Raw genomic sequence first — 15,780 nt, forward strand, 5'->3', positions numbered from 1 at the left:
TCTCATCATTGGAGATGGTCTAAGAATTACCAATTGGCAATTGCCAATAAAAATAGAAATAGAGCACAAGGCGGTACCAAATTAATTTTGATCTCTGTAGTGAAAGAGAGTGAGAGGCAATTAATGGCATGGATTTATATGAATTAGAGGACAAAATTACTAAAAATTTTAATGTACAACAGCTTGTACCATGCTTGATGCTGACAAAAAACGCAAAAAGAACATGTAGCTGTTTTTGTAAAGAACATACAACTGTTTGTAAGGAACATATAGCTGTTTTGTAAAAAAATCCAATTGTATGTTTTTTTTATCTAACGAACATTTGTAATATTTATACAGAACATTATATATATCCACAATAATTTTAAGACAAAATTCAAAGAATATTTCACAATAAGCAATAAACATTATATCACAAATAAAAGTACATTACACTATCAATCAAAAAACATGGACATATGTTATTTTCACTCTTTTTTGTGCAAATATGGTTATTTTACTTTAGGTATATGTTCATCACATTTTAATAGTATGCTCTTTTAAATACAAATATATGTTCTGTACATTTGTATAATATGTTCTTTCCGTGAAACGTTTGTACGATGTAAGGTACCCATGCATGTAGGAACTACAAACTGCAAAATTACCGTATTTTTTAATGGGGTTTATTCTTAACACTAGTAGAAAAAAAAATTGAAAATAACCACTTTTAAAAAATCACTATTTGATTTTAATCACTTTATTAATATTTTTTAAAAAATTTAATTACCTTTACAAAATTATAACTTTTACCACCATATAATGGTTTTCGTCAAGAAATAAAACTATTAGTGAGACCTACCTTTAAGGGTTTTTTTTTTGCCATTTTGGTCCTAAAAGGTTCAAATTGAGCTTGTAATCGTCTAAAAAACAACAAAATTGTCTAATTTTGTTTGCCAAGAAATGACTCGTCTTACCTATTATTTTTGGAAATTTTGATTTCTACCACCTCCAAAAAACGACTTATTTGTTTTTACCACCTACATAAAAAAAAGTTTTATTTTACCACCATATAAAAAAAAAAATTGGGTTTTACCACCAATCACCTCCAATTAATGGATTCCGTCTATAAATCCGTTAGTGGGGCCTATCGTGTACACGTATCACCATATTATTGGTAAATTTTTTAAAAAAGTAATTAAAAAAAACAGCCATTAACCGGCGGTGGCTACCACCGCCAAGCCAGCTACCAGCCCACCGCCGGACCTGCTACTAGCCCCATCATCGGATCGACTATCAGCCCCACCGCCAAACCGCTACCAGACCACCACCAATTCACCTCAACGCAGCCACCACACCAACCACCACCAATTCGCCTTAACGCAGCCACCACACCACACAACGCTCCAGCCACCACCGAATTTCGACCCCCTTTCCTCCAATTTCCGACATCAAAACCCAAGCCACCAAATTCCGACCACCCATAAATCCCCCCTAATTCCGACCACTCTTAAAAACTCTAGCCACCACCAAATTTTGCACTCCTAAAACCCTAGCCACCACCTAATTTCGACCACCTCCCAAACCCACACCGAATTCCGACCCCACCTTAGCCCCATACAAATTCCAACCTTCCGAAGTAAGTTGATTCCATTCTTGGTTGGTTGACGCGGAAGATCGGGGAAGATGAAGAGAAAACGTCAAAATGGTGGGCGCTACTAACGGATTCATGGACGGAATCCGTTAGTTGGTGGTAAAATCTAATTTTTGGAAATTTTGTTGGTGGTAAAATAAAACTTTTTTTTATGTAGGTGGTTAAAGCAAATAAGTCGTTTTTGAGAGATGGTAAAAGTCAAAATTTCCATTATTTTTTTATTCGAGAAAATTACTTGCAGTGGTTAAGATTTTAAGGGTTATTTTATCTTTTAAGGATCCAAATGGAGCTCGTCGAAACTGTCATAAAAGCCAATTGCCTTGTTGTACATGGTATATATGAAATAAAATTCATGATACTTCCTCCAGTCTTTTATAATTGCACCATATAGGTTGTGCACACTTTTCTTTAGTAGTGAGAAAAAGGAAGAGAGAAGGGGGTAAAAATACAAAATAACTTTATTATATTGATAGAGTAACCCCGATTAATCCCTTAATAACAAACTAACCATTAAAACACCGACAAAATAACCCCTATAAGCATAACAAAATAACCCTTATAACAATATATAACTTAATTCGGCCAGTGGCAAACCTATCATTGTTTACGCTGGGCACGTAACCCAAGACAATTTAAAACTTAAAATGAAATCAAATATTTTACTTATGCGTCTCTATGGTTCAGTGGCTGAAAGCTTAAAGTGACATTCTCAGTAGTTGGCGGGATCAAATCCCATACCAAATACTTAATGCTTTTTTTTTTTTTTTTTTTTGGGCATTGTCCTCACATTTTATTTTGTACATGTATTTTATTTTATACATCAATTAACTAATTAAATTATCTTATGCAATACTACTATGGGTACTATTGTAAGGGTACTAAGGGGTGTTCTTTGATTAACCAATTCTTGTCGGAGTATTTGATTTTTTGCAACTTAGATCTACCCATTAATCCCAATGTTGTAGTTTGTCAATTAAAACAACAAGAAATTTCATCTGGGTATACAAACTATCAAATTTTGATCCAAATTAGGTGAAATTTTGTGACCATGATTCTTGTTAATTTGGAGGTTACAAAGCAATATTATGTAACTAGTAGTCTTGTAATTTTTTTGACAAATAGTAGTCTTGTAATTGGGCATGCTCTTTGTTCAATTTTACTAGCTGTGATAAATAAATATGCCATTATACCAAGCGAAGTTGTAGTATTTAACCTTCTCTTTAGTGTTTTGGATTTTGGAGAAACTAAGGGGTCGATGGTTGACGGGGACTCAGCACTTATAAAATCTTGTATATGCCATCGGGCCAATTCTAGATGGCCATATTGTGTGGCCAACATATAAATATCATGGATGATGTTAGTAGTTCAAATAGGGTTATATATTTCCTAAAATTGAATTAAGTTGGGAATTCATGACAAAATCACGAGTAAATCGGTGTAATTATTGTTACTTTATCATTAATATTTTCTTTTTTAGCTTCTTATAAATAACCCTTAGGGCTATGTTTATCATTTTACAATTATTTAAGAGATGGACGATAATCTATAATTTTTCTTTTCAAGGTAAAAAAAAAACCAGAAGACATGATGAATTCAGAAACCTCGCCAATTTCTGGTATGGAGCTGCAACTTCAGAACGCCACAAAGAATGGTGACATAGGCTTCCTTAAGGACGCAATAGGCAAAGAAATAGAAAATGGCAACTATTTTCTTGAGCAGGATTCTAATGGAGATAATATTCTTCACATAGCTGTCCAATCTAAGCAAGAGGGATTTATAAAAGAAGTTACAGCAAAGAGGTCATTGCCGAGATCTATAATCAATAAGCTAATGAGTCAGAGGAACAAGGACGGTAACACTCCTCTTCATGTTGCGGCAATGGTGGGCAACGACCGCATTTTCAAAATGCTTCTTCAATACGAAAATGGGCAGTATGACAGCAAGAATATTAATGCAAAGGGATGCACTCCGTTACATGTTGCACTTATCAATCACAATCTTCAAGTTGTTGTATCGTTTGTGCATAAGCATCCTGACCTGATAGAGGACAAGGTAGATAGTATTAGTGATACTAATACTAGTTTGATAGAATTGCTGGTGCGGAAAGATAGCAGTGTCGCGTGTTTGAAAGACAATGAAGGTTATACACCTCTGCATAGAGCGGCTTTCCTCACCCCAAGTGTTGGTGTGCGAGTTATTAGAATCATACTTAAACACTGCCCAGATTCTGCAAATGTGGTTGATGAAAATAATCGCAAAACCATCTTACACTTGATGGTTAATAGGATTCCTACCTACCAAAAAGGCAAAGAGCTGCTAGAAATTCCAAAAATGGTAGACCTTGTGGATGTTACGGATAAACAAGGAAATATACCATTAGATTTAGCTTGGAAATTGAACTTTAAAATGCTGCGAGTTCTATTGAATGACACATCGCAACCAAAAGCGAAAGCTGATAAAGTTAGTTCTACATCTTATGTTGAACAACTAAGTGATTTTGATAAGGTAAGCAATTCGCCATCATGCCTTATAACTTGCATTTTTTTTTTTATTATTTCTAATGTTTAAATCCAAAAGTGCATGGAATGATTGACTTGATTGTATCATTTAATTTGTATGATGCAGATGATGTTTGAGAAAAAGAAGAGGACACTCGAGGAATATGGAGTCGTAGAAGGGGTAAAAATCCAGTTTCTAAGAGAAAAATTCTCCAAGTTTGGAATGAATTTTCTATCATCAAGAGATTCCAAGGGAAGAAATGTGCTTCATAATTTGATGCAGTTAGAAAGGGCAAATACAATAATAGATGATGAACATCTTGATTTCGTCGAACTTGTTGTTGATAGCTACCCGCAACTTGTTTGTCAATTAGACTTTAAGAGAGACACTCCCCTTCATATTCTACTGAAAAATTCTAGTGATATCAAGATTCAACTAAGCAGTCGTATCCAACAATCACCTGGCAATCATGATTACAATACATTGCATAATTCACCCCTTCCGTTTAAGTTACTAAACCTATGTTCCAAGTACTTTCATGTAGCTAAAGATGATGGTATGGCCGATGAAAGAGAAGGAGATTGCCGCAGGTTTAAGTATGATCCGCCATGGTTAGTACAGAATGTGGAAGGAAATACACCTCTTCATGAAGCACTCAAAGCAAATCATATTTTACCACTTTTCTCAAAGGATATAATGAAAGATAGTTACACTATTGCTAGTTTGATTAACAAAAGTAAAGAGACACCTCTCCATCTTCTAGCCGGAAGTACCTGTAAGTATCATATTATTACTACATACTTGTTTTCCATTTTTCTTACCTGGGATTTCCTAATTTACTTTCATTTTCTTTTAATAATATTATTTCTCTTAATTGTCGAAATTATATAATAGAGATGAGAAAGGAGAACATATGTAAGCAATTCATAAGTTATAAAGTGATTAATTCTAGCCTTAACAAATAATGAAGATTACAAGTAAAGTGAATACAACTAATTTAATTAAAATAATTTTACAACTATGCAACCTCTAACGTGGATTTATATAGTTACAAGTGATATAAAAGTGTCCATTTTTATTTTATAAGTGACTCTCTTCTTAGAGATTTTTTTTTTTCACAAGGACTCTCTTCTTAGATTTAAAATTATTTTCAATGTCAAAAAAAAAAAAAAAAAAAAAAAAAAGAAGGATTTAAAATTTTTTTAGTATTTTTTAAAAAATATTTTCTCCCTCTTTGATCTTAGCTAGCTACTAATTTGTCCTTCAATATAAAGTGACTGGTTTTATAAGTATCATTTAAATTGTTTCTCTCTCGACGTCCCTACTCCTACGTTCTTTATTATAAATTTTCTCTTATATCTCTTAATTATTTATGTAAGAGCTATTATATGACCATTATATAATTCTCCCACAAATCTCACTACCATAATGTTGTGAATCGGTTAATAAAAATTCTTCTAAAAACTACATGCGAAAACTGGTGTCACTTAAAAAATTAATGACGGGATACTCTGTAATACTTATTAGGACTGTGATCATGCATAGATTTTTATTTATTTGATACGAAGTACTTTAATTCATAATATTAGTAGGCTAGGTTTAACCTATGTTTATTTCTCTGTACCGTATTTTGCATGCCTAATCGAACATGATGGATTCAGGGGAGTGGTCGAAAGAAGTGATAATCATAGTGGGAAGCTTGAATGAAGAGGCGGTGACCTCGCAAGACAAGGATGGTCTAACCCCAATCATGAGAGCGGTTCAAGTTGGTCACATGAATACAGTTAAGATATTGGATCGTCAGAACCAACAAGGGACGGAAAAGGCTGACAATAATGGCCAAACAATCTGGCACATGTTAGTTGGTCAACCATCATCCAAGATTCGAGAACTCTTAGAAGATCTTGAAACAAAACCGCATTTAATTAAGCTGTTAGAAAAGGCTGACAATAAGGGTAAAACACCATTGCATCTGGCGCTTGAATCTCGATACTTTACCCATGCACGTCTCTTTCTGCAGTGTTCACCACTTGATGATGGAAGGCCATTATCCAAGAAAATACTAGACCGGATATTGGATCTTCTCGAAATAAAAGATGGAGATGGTGTCAGTCCTGGAGCTCTATTAGCATCTATTCAAGACCTTCCACAACCTGTAAGCATACTTTTACTGTACCGTATTATCTTAGCCTAATAGTTAGACTGAGTAGGGGGATGTTTTGTCTTTTTTTTTTTTTTTTTGTCAAACTTATTAAAAATGATTTATCTTTTTCTAAAAACTCATTTTTTTAACAAAAAATTAATTCTGAAAATAAAAAATAAAATAAAATTTGAGAACACGTGCTGTAAGTGTTTTCAATATTATATATTATATTATATTATTAGTTCATTATTTTTTTGTTATATGCTTACATGAAATATGTAAAGAATAATATGGAACAATTTCATATGATGTAGTTGGAGAAGCTTTTGAGTAGTTATCCAGATAAATTACGAGGTTACCGAAGCGTGTATGGTATTTCTACAAAGGAGATGAACGATTATGTGAACACAATGGGTGTAATAGCAGCACTTTTGGCGACAATATCATTCACAGCAGCATTCACTTTTCCTGGTGGTGTAATCCAAGAAGATAAAGATAAGAATGTTATAGGGAGTCCACTTCTTGTAGACGTGATAGCATTTCAGGCCTTTATGTTCTTTGACATATCGACCATGTGCTTGTCAACAATGGTCTTATTTTGCCTTCTTTGGATCCTGGCTGCTGACACCAAACGCAACTCGGTGATGTTGATGGATTTTAGCATCTTGCTGCTCTTAATATCATTCTACACAACTCTTTTAACTTTCATGACAGGAGTGTATGTCACAACCATCCATGTTAAGCCATGGATCGCTATATATACTTTGGTAATATGCACTACACTGTTATTACTCATGCACAAATACATCGTCATCGAGTATCTCGGACCAATTGGTTCAACCTTGTCTACTTCTGTTTCAAAGTTTATCCGGCGTATCACAAATCAGGAGAACAAGAATAAGGAAGAAAAGTCTGATGATGTGTCGCCAACACATACTCCGCCCACCGAAGCAGAAAAGTAGGGATGTGAACAACCATTGCATGTCTATTACTAATAATATTTGTTACCTAGACTTTCTATATTGGATTGCTTAAGCCTTTTTTTTTAATGCAAAATTTGGATTGTATAAGCTTGTGTTGCACAACATTGTGTTTAACTAAACGTATAGCATTAAATGAATAAATACATGTTGCATGTAGCATGTTTATAATTGTTACTAGTTTTAATAATAAAAAATTTATATATGTAATGTAATATATGTATGGCTTGGTAATTCGATCGGTATTGTGCTTGTGGACTTACACTTCGGCATTATTTGGTTTGATGTGAAATATTATTGTAAAAAAATTTTGAGATAAATGCTTGAATTGTTATTCTTTGAAATTAAAAAAGTTAATTAATAAATACTTCCTCCGTTTCTTTTTAGTTAACACGTTTCTTTAGTCACGTTTGCCAATGCACAAATTTAACCATTAATATCTTTAATTTCCGATAAGCAAAAATTCTAAAAAGTTGATATTTAGAAAATTTATATCATGACGATTCTAACTAGATCCCGCATCACTACATTTTTCATTACATATAAATCACAAAACATAGTCAAAGTGAAGTGTGTGAATAGTGTTAAAGTCAAAACGTATCAACTAATAAAAAATGAAGGTAATATATATATATATATATATATATATATATATATATATATATATATATATATATATATATATATATATATATATATAGTGGCGGAACTAGCTAAGGTCATGACCTGGTAGGTCACATTTCAATTAACCACTTATAATAATGATATAGTACTACTTATGCGTTAATTCACTCAAATAAACCACTTATTTTCTCCTTCTTCATAAGGAGAGTTTCTCCCATCCATGTGTAGGTCTCGTCTCTTTTTGAGGTGATTGCTAGAAGATCTTTGATTTTTTTTATTGGCAAATACGATTTTGGTTTTTGGTTATATTTTTGAGCAGCTAGTAGCTTAGCTTTACTTTCTTTGAATTAATGGCTCTTGGTTTCCCTTATTAAAGTGGTGGAAATAATCTTTTCCATCTTTTATGTACACTCGATGCAACATATACTTTGAAGACAAATGATATATGTTTATTAGCTTATAATTTATACTTTAATTTCCCACGTATTACACGATTTAAATTAACAATATATAATGTGGTATTATTATTGTTAAATTAAATTAGTTTGAGTTTAATGATCAATCTAATATAATTTAATAAACAGTAATGATCAAATGTTTCAATGAGACTAAAAGCTACTTAACACGATAGCCTGGTGATCTATGTGGAATTCTACAAACATATTATAGTATTATTATTGTATATTTGTATAGCAGTTCGAGTTTGATATCGCTTTTGTTGCACGCATAAAATTAATCTATGGCTTTGGTTGCCTGTGAGCGGTGCGCCTGTGTGATAGCAGCGGCGGTTATAGTTGGCGGTGTGGTGGTAAATGAAGGCAAGTCTAGTGTAGTTAGTCTTCAACGAAAGGGTATACGATTGCCAAACACATTTCTATTCTTCTAAAAATCTAACATGAAAACATCATAAAATCCCACATTTTTTTTAATAAAAAAAGTGAAAATTTCTTCAAATGTACGTATTTGTGGCTTTTTTTAATGTCCCACAGGTGGTCATTCAACATTCATCATCTTTTAATAATATTCTTTGCTGCAATTATAGTAATGGAATAATGGTTCAACATCATTCTTTTTGTTTTTGTTTTTGTTTTTAATGTACTTTACTAACCGTCAAACTAAAGATCTATGGAGTATAGTATAGTTTACAGTTTTACACCTTAATCTTTTTTTTTTTTTTTTTTTTTTGAAGGAACAGTTTTACACCTTAATTAATCATTTAATCGTGAATATTCCCTTTAATTTTACATTTGGCAACAAATAATACTTTTTTTTTTTTAGGAAGCAACAAGTAATACTTTATAGCTTAGTGAAGATTATCATGAAATATAGCTCAAAATCTCGCTTGATAACATTTGTAACACTCCCACATTTCATGAGCTTAGAGTTGTTACCACATGCATATTTTATGCATGTTCTCTTCAGCTTAGTTTCAGTTCAGGTTAGCTCCAATTAGTTCAGTTCTGTTCAATTTCTAATTTTATTATCTCATAAAATATTCATTTTAACTCTATTCAGTTCAGCTCCAATCAGTTTATTTCAGTTCTATAAATCAGAACAGGCCCTTAGGATCAACATATAATTTGTCCTCGCTCTTGCACAATGAAAAAAAATATATTAAGTCGTACACTCTTAAATAAACCTAACTCACATTAATTTATTGGGGACCATTAATTATAGAGACAATAAGATCATAGAATTATTAATAAAAAAAATATCATTATGTTAAAATAATATATAATTAATGGTTATCTTGTTAAAATAAAAATTATCGTGTTATTATAAAGGTTGTCATAAGAGGTGAATTTTTTTTTTTTTTAATGAAAGTCACTATGCTAAAATTAGGATCAATATGTTCAACATAATGTCAGTAGCGAATTTATTGTAAAACAGACCCACACAAGTTTTTTCCATTAAGTCGTGCGTGATTAGATCAATCTAGCTTCCTTTTATTTTACTATTTGAATATAGGGCAAAAGTATATATAAATGACACATGACATGTAATATAAAAAAAAAAAGATTACAAGAAGTAAATATTTAAATTTGAGAAACATGAGCATTGGAAAATAATTTGACACACAAAAAAGTGCTTTAGGCACACCATTGTGAGAGTACATTTTTCTAAACACCTCCCACATAGAAATGCACCAATATCTATAATAGGTGTGTCATATCAATTTCTGTAGGCATTGTATCGTGTAGTAATATTCAATAGTTGTTTTTGAGCAAAGAATATTACAAGAGATAAAAGAATGGCATAGCATGTGTTTACAAAGAAAAGAATAAAAAAAAAAAGGCCAGAACTTAATTGAGGTTTATAAACTTTTCATCTAGGTAGGTTTGGCATCATCTAGTGAAAAGCATTTTTTGTACCAAAATGCATATAAGCATTTTTCGGCTAACTCTGTGCCAGCAGCCGCGGTAAGACAGAGGATGCAAAAGTAGTAAAAAAAAAAAAAAAAAAAAAAAAAAAAAAAAAAAAAAAAAAGAGAGAGAGAGAGGAAATTGTACCATATTTGTGTATAAAATTGTATGTAATGAACTATTATTTATTTATGAAGGAATGTAATATCACTAATATGTAATGAACTAATGACTAAATGATTTTATGGTAGTCATTGTTAAAATGGCTACCACTATACTCAATTTTGATTGACTGATTTTTTATTTATTTTTTGTTGGTCAAATTTATAATTTTGTTGAACATGGTCTGAATTCAATTCAGTTGATTCTAATTTGTGCAAAAGTTAAAGCTTACTAAAAGAAATTAAGAAATTTAATTAATTGTGCCATGATAAATTTACATATATATAATTGGAAGTAAATCTTAATTATTACATTTTTTTTTTTGTGTGTATATTGACTAAATATTAGTGAAATATTGCATCCATAGATGGTTGTTAACTCATTAATCATTACTACATCCAAGTTAGAATCTTTACCAAAGTGATGGCCGGGATCATTGCTTAGTTTAATTTGTTATAGTTTCCCTTTTGATTTCAACAGATCTAAGATTGATTTTCATCACCCGGCTGCCGTTGTAATTCTTTAAAAGCCCCAAAAAAAAAAAAAAAAAAAAAAAAAAAAAAAAAAAAATCTTAATCATTACTATCCCTTGAAAAAACAAATCTTACTCATTATGTAAGAAAATGAGCAAGGTATCCAGCTAGGAGTATAAATAAAGATGGGAACGTGAAATAAGTTTAATAGGGAAGTCAATTAAAACTCACATTTGTATTTTGAGTTGCTCTTGCAAAAATAAAAATAAAAGGACTATAGTTTCATTTCAGCAATGAAAAACAAAATGGGAGACACGGAAAACTTAGGAAACAGCATGGAGGTGATGGATAGTAAGCTTCGCGATGCTGCCATGGAAAGCAACCTGGCAAGCTTCGTGGAGGATGCACGAAAAAATGAAATAGAAAGTGGCTTAAGTGAAGAGTACTTTCTGAGTCAAACCGAAGATATAGAAAATATACTTCACTTAGCGATCAGATATGAGCAAAAGGATTTCATAGAAAAAATTGTAAAGGGTGAGTTATTGCCAAAAGCTGTAACTAATCAGCTGATTAAGCAGCAGGACAAGTTTGGGGACACCCCTCTTCATGATGCGGCATGGGTGGGAAACTTCGACATATTCAAGATGGTCCATGAATATGATCATAACCAGGCAGTGGTCACAAATAGACATGGCAACACGCCGTTAGGATGTTGCTGTTTTCCACGTCAGGGTGGAGATCGCTACTTTCTGGCTAGAGCATCATCTTCAACTAGCTCATGCAACCAACAATTTGAAAGAGACGCCTCTTCATGTTGCAATCAAAAACTACAAACATATAATTAGTAAGTACTCCATCCATCCATTCGTTCGTTTTTTTTTTTTTTTTAATTTAAGTTTTTTTTTTTAGTTAGGAAATTTTGACAATTACCACCTTCTACTTTGGTCATTTTAGCAATTACCACCTTGTATTTTTTTTTTTGAAAATTACCACCTTCTCTTTTTCAAAACACCAAAACTTACCACCTTCTCTCCCTTTAACGGCCACATGACGTCATGCATGGCCCACCGGTTACCTTCCCCTCCCATTTCCCTCCTATTTATTTTTCCTAACTCGATTCTTACTTCTCAGTCACTATTTTTCGCCCAAAAATTCCAGAAATCTTCATCTCTCTCCTCCAAATCAAATTTAATCAACAATTAGCTGTGGTTGCTGCAACATGACTTTGATTCCGAAAAGGCTGGTATGTTTTCTTCATCATAATTTTTGTTTTTTGGGGGTATCAATTTCTGTTAGGGTTTGTGGTTGCGATTTTGGGGATTATGGTAATGTAGTTGAAATTAGGGTTTTACGATTTCAATTAGGGGTTAGGGTGTTCAATTGGTGAACTAATTAACCATAATTTATGAATAATTACCTGGTTCTGTAACTTATAACCACAATGGGTGAACTAATAATGAACTAATTAACTAATTAACCACAATTTATGATTTTTTGCAGACTGAATTTCACATCTGCAAGTGTGGGTATCCTGCTTCGAATTTGACTTCATGGACCAAGCAGAATCCAGGGAGAAGGTTTCAAGCTTGCCAATTTTATGAGCAGGACACTGATAGCAGGGGTTGTGACTATTTCAAATGGGTGGACCTTGAAATGACTGAATGGCAAAAGGATGTGACTAATTCACTCATGGCTGATGTGAATGCTCAGAAGCTGGAGTTGAGGATGATGAAGAAGGAACTGGATGATGTGAAAGCTGAAAAAAGAAGCCTTGCACTTGAGAATGAAGCACTGAAGAAGGAGGTCAAGTTCATGAAGAAGCATGGACTCATGCTCCTTGCATTTTGCTATGTGCTAGTGTTTGTGGTTGTTGTAGTCCTTCTGTTTAAGTAGTTCTGGTAGCTTAGGTTAGTTGGTTGTTAGAAAAACCTTGTTGGTTTTTTTCTTTTGTTGAATTAGGAAAGAATTAGGCAATGTTTTGCCTAGAATGAAGTGTATTGTATTGAATGAAAAAAATGTATCTTTTGGATCCTTAAATGAAAAATGACACTTTCATTCACTTTCTTGTGTGTTGCTTAATGCTTTACATTTTGTATGCAACATAAACCAAATAAAATGAGCATATAAACCAGAATGGGCATGCACTTTAATTAATCATGGTAATCAAAAGCTTGTTCAACAAAATACCATTGTTTCCAAAAGCATACATGTGGTGATATAACCATTGTTCCTAAAAAATTACAGACCACTTAAGTGCATTAGAAATTGTTGAAACATACCCCACTCCTACTTGTACAAGCTACCTAGAGACTTTGTCTTCCCTTTCCTAACAGGCATCTTGTCCCTTGCCCTGCTTGGTGTTTGTTGCTGTGGTTGAGGTTGGTTCTGACTTTGCTGAGTTAATTGAATTGGGTGGTCAACAGCAGACTGTGAAGCATGCTGAGAAGAAGCAGCAGCAGCAGAAGCTTGCTGGGATCCAGTTGCAGCCACCTGTCACATAGAACAGAACATAATTAGATCCTGAAAAAGTTAGTAAAAGCTTGACAACCTTAGGTTAAATAGATTACCTTACTCAATGCCCTAACTTCCATCTTCTTCCTTTGCTCTTTAACCCAAGGTGTGTCTGAAGGAGGTCTGCCACCTTTGTCAACTTCTTTGACCAGCTCAGTAGCAGCTTCATTCTTGCAAGTCTTCTTGTTGTGACCCAATTGCTTGCACTTGCTAAATCTTGTAGTCTTTTTAGGAGGGGCAGCCTTATCTTGATCTTCACCTTGCTCTTTCTTCCTTTTCCTTGACTTAGGTCTTCCTGGTAAGATCCTTATGGCAGGAGGCAATGGTATCCTGAATCCCATCTTCTCCCAGTGCTTAGCATCTGGTACAGGAAGTATAGGAGTGCCATAAGCTTGCAGATAAGTCTCCCTACTGTATGCCTCATCAACATAATCATTTGGATCTACTCTTTTATCCATCAAACAAGCATAGGCATGTATGCAGGGAATTCCAGTGAGCTGCCAATGGTAGCATGTACAGGTCCTTTCTTGAATATCAACAACAACTTGGTCTCCACCAAACTCCACCTCATAGTTGTCATCTCTTGACAGCTGCACAATGCATCCTCTAGCCACATGTTCAATCCTTTCAAGTGTCTTGGTGATGTAGGGCATATTCTTCCCATTCAGTTTTTGCACTCCCTCCCATTTCTCATTACACCTCCTCATCATATACCTTCTCATCCACTCCATTTGAGTGAGAATAGGTTTATCTCTTGCCTCCCTTATCACTGAGTTGAATGTTTCACACATGTTGTTCAGCAACATGTTTGACTTGCAATTGGTTGAGAAGGAATGCCTACACCAATGCCTTGTTGGGATGTTCACCAAGTATTCATATGCATCTTCATTGAGAAATTTGATACTCTCCATTGCAATTTCATGATCAACCTTGAAGGACAGGAGAAAATAAGCAAAAAAAAAATAAAAATAATGCTGAATTTACAGGAACAGGAGGAACAGGGCATATACCAATGTTGTTGCCCTTGCTGCTTGCCAAAATAGGTCTTTGAAAAGGGTCCTAGTGAACTGAAGCTTGAAGTTTGCCCAGATATGTCTTACACAATATCTGGTTTCTGCTTTGGGCACTACTTGGTTAAATGCTTCAAGTAATCCCTATTGGCAAACACACACAAACACACATCCAATTAGTAACATGTTAAGTAAGCAAATTCAGCAAATGTAAGTGAAAAAAATGTATGTAAATGAAGCTGGAATACCTTCTATCTGTCTGACATAAAGGTTCATCCTTCACCTTCCTCACCAGACAAGTTTTTCATCAGCATTTGCAGAAACCAAACCCAAGTCTCAGTGTTTTCCACCTCCATAGTTGCCCAAGCAAATGGAAATATGTTGTTGTTTCCATCCTTCCCAACAGCAACTAAAATCTGTCCTGGGTATGCACCCTTCAAGTGACAGCCATCAACCCCTATGATAGGCCTACACCCCTTTGTAAACCCCTCTAACAAGCCATTCAGAGCCATATACATTCTCATGAATATAGGTGGCTCTGGCCCATCCAAACCATCAACTGCTACCCCCACCCTGCTGCCCTTGTTGTATTTGGTAATTGTTTTCCCATAATCCCAAACTCTCTCATATTCTTCAGCTGCAGAACCATAGATCTTGAGCTTTGCCCTAGCTCTAGCCAACCATGCAGTCCAATAAGTGATTTTAATCCCAGTTTCAATTAACACCCTCTGCCTAAAAGCTTTCAATTTCCAACTAGAATCAGCTTTCCAGTGCTCTATGTACTCATCTCCTAAGTACTCTGAATTCATCTTCTTGTTTGCTGTAGTTCTTACACAAGTGTGGTCTAGTCTCATAGAATAGATTACCTAGTAACTTTCCCTAGGATTGAACCTAACATACACTGTGAAAGGGCATTGGTTTTCACAGCTACACATGGGTTTTCTACAAGCCTTTGGATTCCATGGACACCCACATTTGAACTTGCAGTAAGTCCTAATTCTAAACTTATCATTGTGCAAGAAATAAAAGTCATACCTATTTTCTACAGCATGTTGTCTTAAAGCTTGCCTAGCAACAGTACTTGAAGTAAACCTCAGCCCCACCTTTAATGTAATTGGTTTGCTGAAATCAGTGAGGGCATTAAATGTTGTGTATGGTTCTTCTTCAGAATCTGAACCATGCAAGCTCCTTAGCTCCTCTGAATCATCACCTTCTTCTTCTCTCACTTCTGCCCTGCCTTGACCTGGAACCCCATCTCTTCTAAGCCCCTCTGCTAGACTGCTCTGTACCTCCTGCAATATACCATCCCCTCCCTTGCTTGCAAAAAATTCATCAACATTCAATTCACACTCTTCTTCACCAGGATTCCAATCAACATCTAA

At 34.1% G+C, this 15,780-nt stretch overlaps 4 protein-coding genes across 5 annotated transcripts; 3 read left to right on the forward strand and 1 right to left on the reverse strand.

Moving 5' to 3' along the window:
* The first annotated feature begins 3,217 nt into the window (after positions 1-3,217).
* On the forward strand, positions 3,218-5,113 carry LOC145570797 (uncharacterized). Its single transcript, XM_081629935.1, has 3 exons — positions 3,218-4,138; positions 4,259-4,907; positions 5,085-5,113. Exons 1-3 carry the CDS (start codon positions 3,218-3,220, stop codon positions 5,111-5,113), a joined length of 1,599 nt encoding a protein of 532 aa, XP_081486061.1.
* Positions 5,114-5,807: 694 nt separating this feature from the next.
* LOC145571888 (protein ACCELERATED CELL DEATH 6-like) lies at positions 5,808-7,576 on the forward strand. Its single transcript, XM_081630915.1, has 2 exons — positions 5,808-6,287; positions 6,590-7,576. Exons 1-2 carry the CDS (start codon positions 5,883-5,885, stop codon positions 7,235-7,237), a joined length of 1,053 nt encoding a protein of 350 aa, XP_081487041.1. The 5' UTR covers positions 5,808-5,882; the 3' UTR covers positions 7,238-7,576.
* A 3,529-nt stretch (positions 7,577-11,105) lies between these two features.
* On the forward strand, positions 11,106-12,899 carry LOC145571889 (uncharacterized). 2 transcript variants are annotated; one of them, XR_014096646.1, is made up of 2 exons: positions 11,106-11,721; positions 12,378-12,899. XR_014096646.1 is itself a non-coding variant. In XM_081630916.1 (2 exons), exons 1-2 carry the CDS (start codon positions 12,097-12,099, stop codon positions 12,768-12,770), a joined length of 417 nt encoding a protein of 138 aa, XP_081487042.1. In that variant the 5' UTR covers positions 11,959-12,096; the 3' UTR covers positions 12,771-12,899. The 2 variants fall into 2 exon arrangements, 1 of the variants encoding a protein (XP_081487042.1); XM_081630916.1 differs by lacking the exon at positions 11,106-11,721 and adding an exon at positions 11,959-12,120.
* Positions 12,900-13,163: 264 nt separating this feature from the next.
* LOC145570798 (uncharacterized) lies at positions 13,164-15,252 on the reverse strand. The gene is made up of 4 exons (XM_081629936.1): positions 14,728-15,252; positions 14,399-14,542; positions 13,445-14,317; positions 13,164-13,367 (listed from the first exon to the last, which is right to left on the reverse strand). Exons 1-4 carry the CDS (start codon positions 15,250-15,252, stop codon positions 13,164-13,166), a joined length of 1,746 nt encoding a protein of 581 aa, XP_081486062.1.
* Positions 15,253-15,780: the final 528 nt, after the last annotated feature.

Source organism: Chenopodium album, chromosome 12 (genome assembly GCF_948465745.1).
Source record: "Chenopodium album chromosome 12, dcCheAlbu1.1, whole genome shotgun sequence".
Taxonomy (NCBI): domain Eukaryota; kingdom Viridiplantae; phylum Streptophyta; class Magnoliopsida; order Caryophyllales; family Amaranthaceae; genus Chenopodium; species Chenopodium album.

Excerpts from the sequence above, each read along its gene's own strand:
- LOC145570797 (XM_081629935.1), top strand. The coding sequence starts at position 3,218 with ATGATGAATTCAGAAACCTCGCCAATTTCTGGTATGGAGCTGCAACTT. Across the intron at positions 4,139-4,258 it reads AACTAAGTGATTTTGATAAG|ATGATGTTTGAGAAAAAGAA; the intron begins GTAAGCAATTCG and ends TGTATGATGCAG. Across the intron at positions 4,908-5,084 it reads TCTTCTAGCCGGAAGTACCT|CCTTAACAAATAATGAAGAT; the intron begins GTAAGTATCATA and ends GATTAATTCTAG.
- LOC145571888 (XM_081630915.1), top strand. The coding sequence starts at position 5,883 with ATGAGAGCGGTTCAAGTTGGTCACATGAATACAGTTAAGATATTGGAT. Across the intron at positions 6,288-6,589 it reads TTCAAGACCTTCCACAACCT|TTGGAGAAGCTTTTGAGTAG; the intron begins GTAAGCATACTT and ends CATATGATGTAG.
- LOC145571889 (XM_081630916.1), top strand. The coding sequence starts at position 12,097 with ATGACTTTGATTCCGAAAAGGCTG. Across the intron at positions 12,121-12,377 it reads CTTTGATTCCGAAAAGGCTG|ACTGAATTTCACATCTGCAA; the intron begins GTATGTTTTCTT and ends GATTTTTTGCAG.
- LOC145570798 (XM_081629936.1), bottom strand. The coding sequence starts at position 15,252 with ATGAGACTAGACCACACTTGTGTAAGAACTACAGCAAACAAGAAGATG. Across the intron at positions 14,318-14,398 it reads CAGCAAGGGCAACAACATTG|GTTGATCATGAAATTGCAAT; the intron begins GTATATGCCCTG and ends CTGTCCTTCAAG. Across the intron at positions 13,368-13,444 it reads AAGTTAGGGCATTGAGTAAG|GTGGCTGCAACTGGATCCCA; the intron begins GTAATCTATTTA and ends TCTATGTGACAG.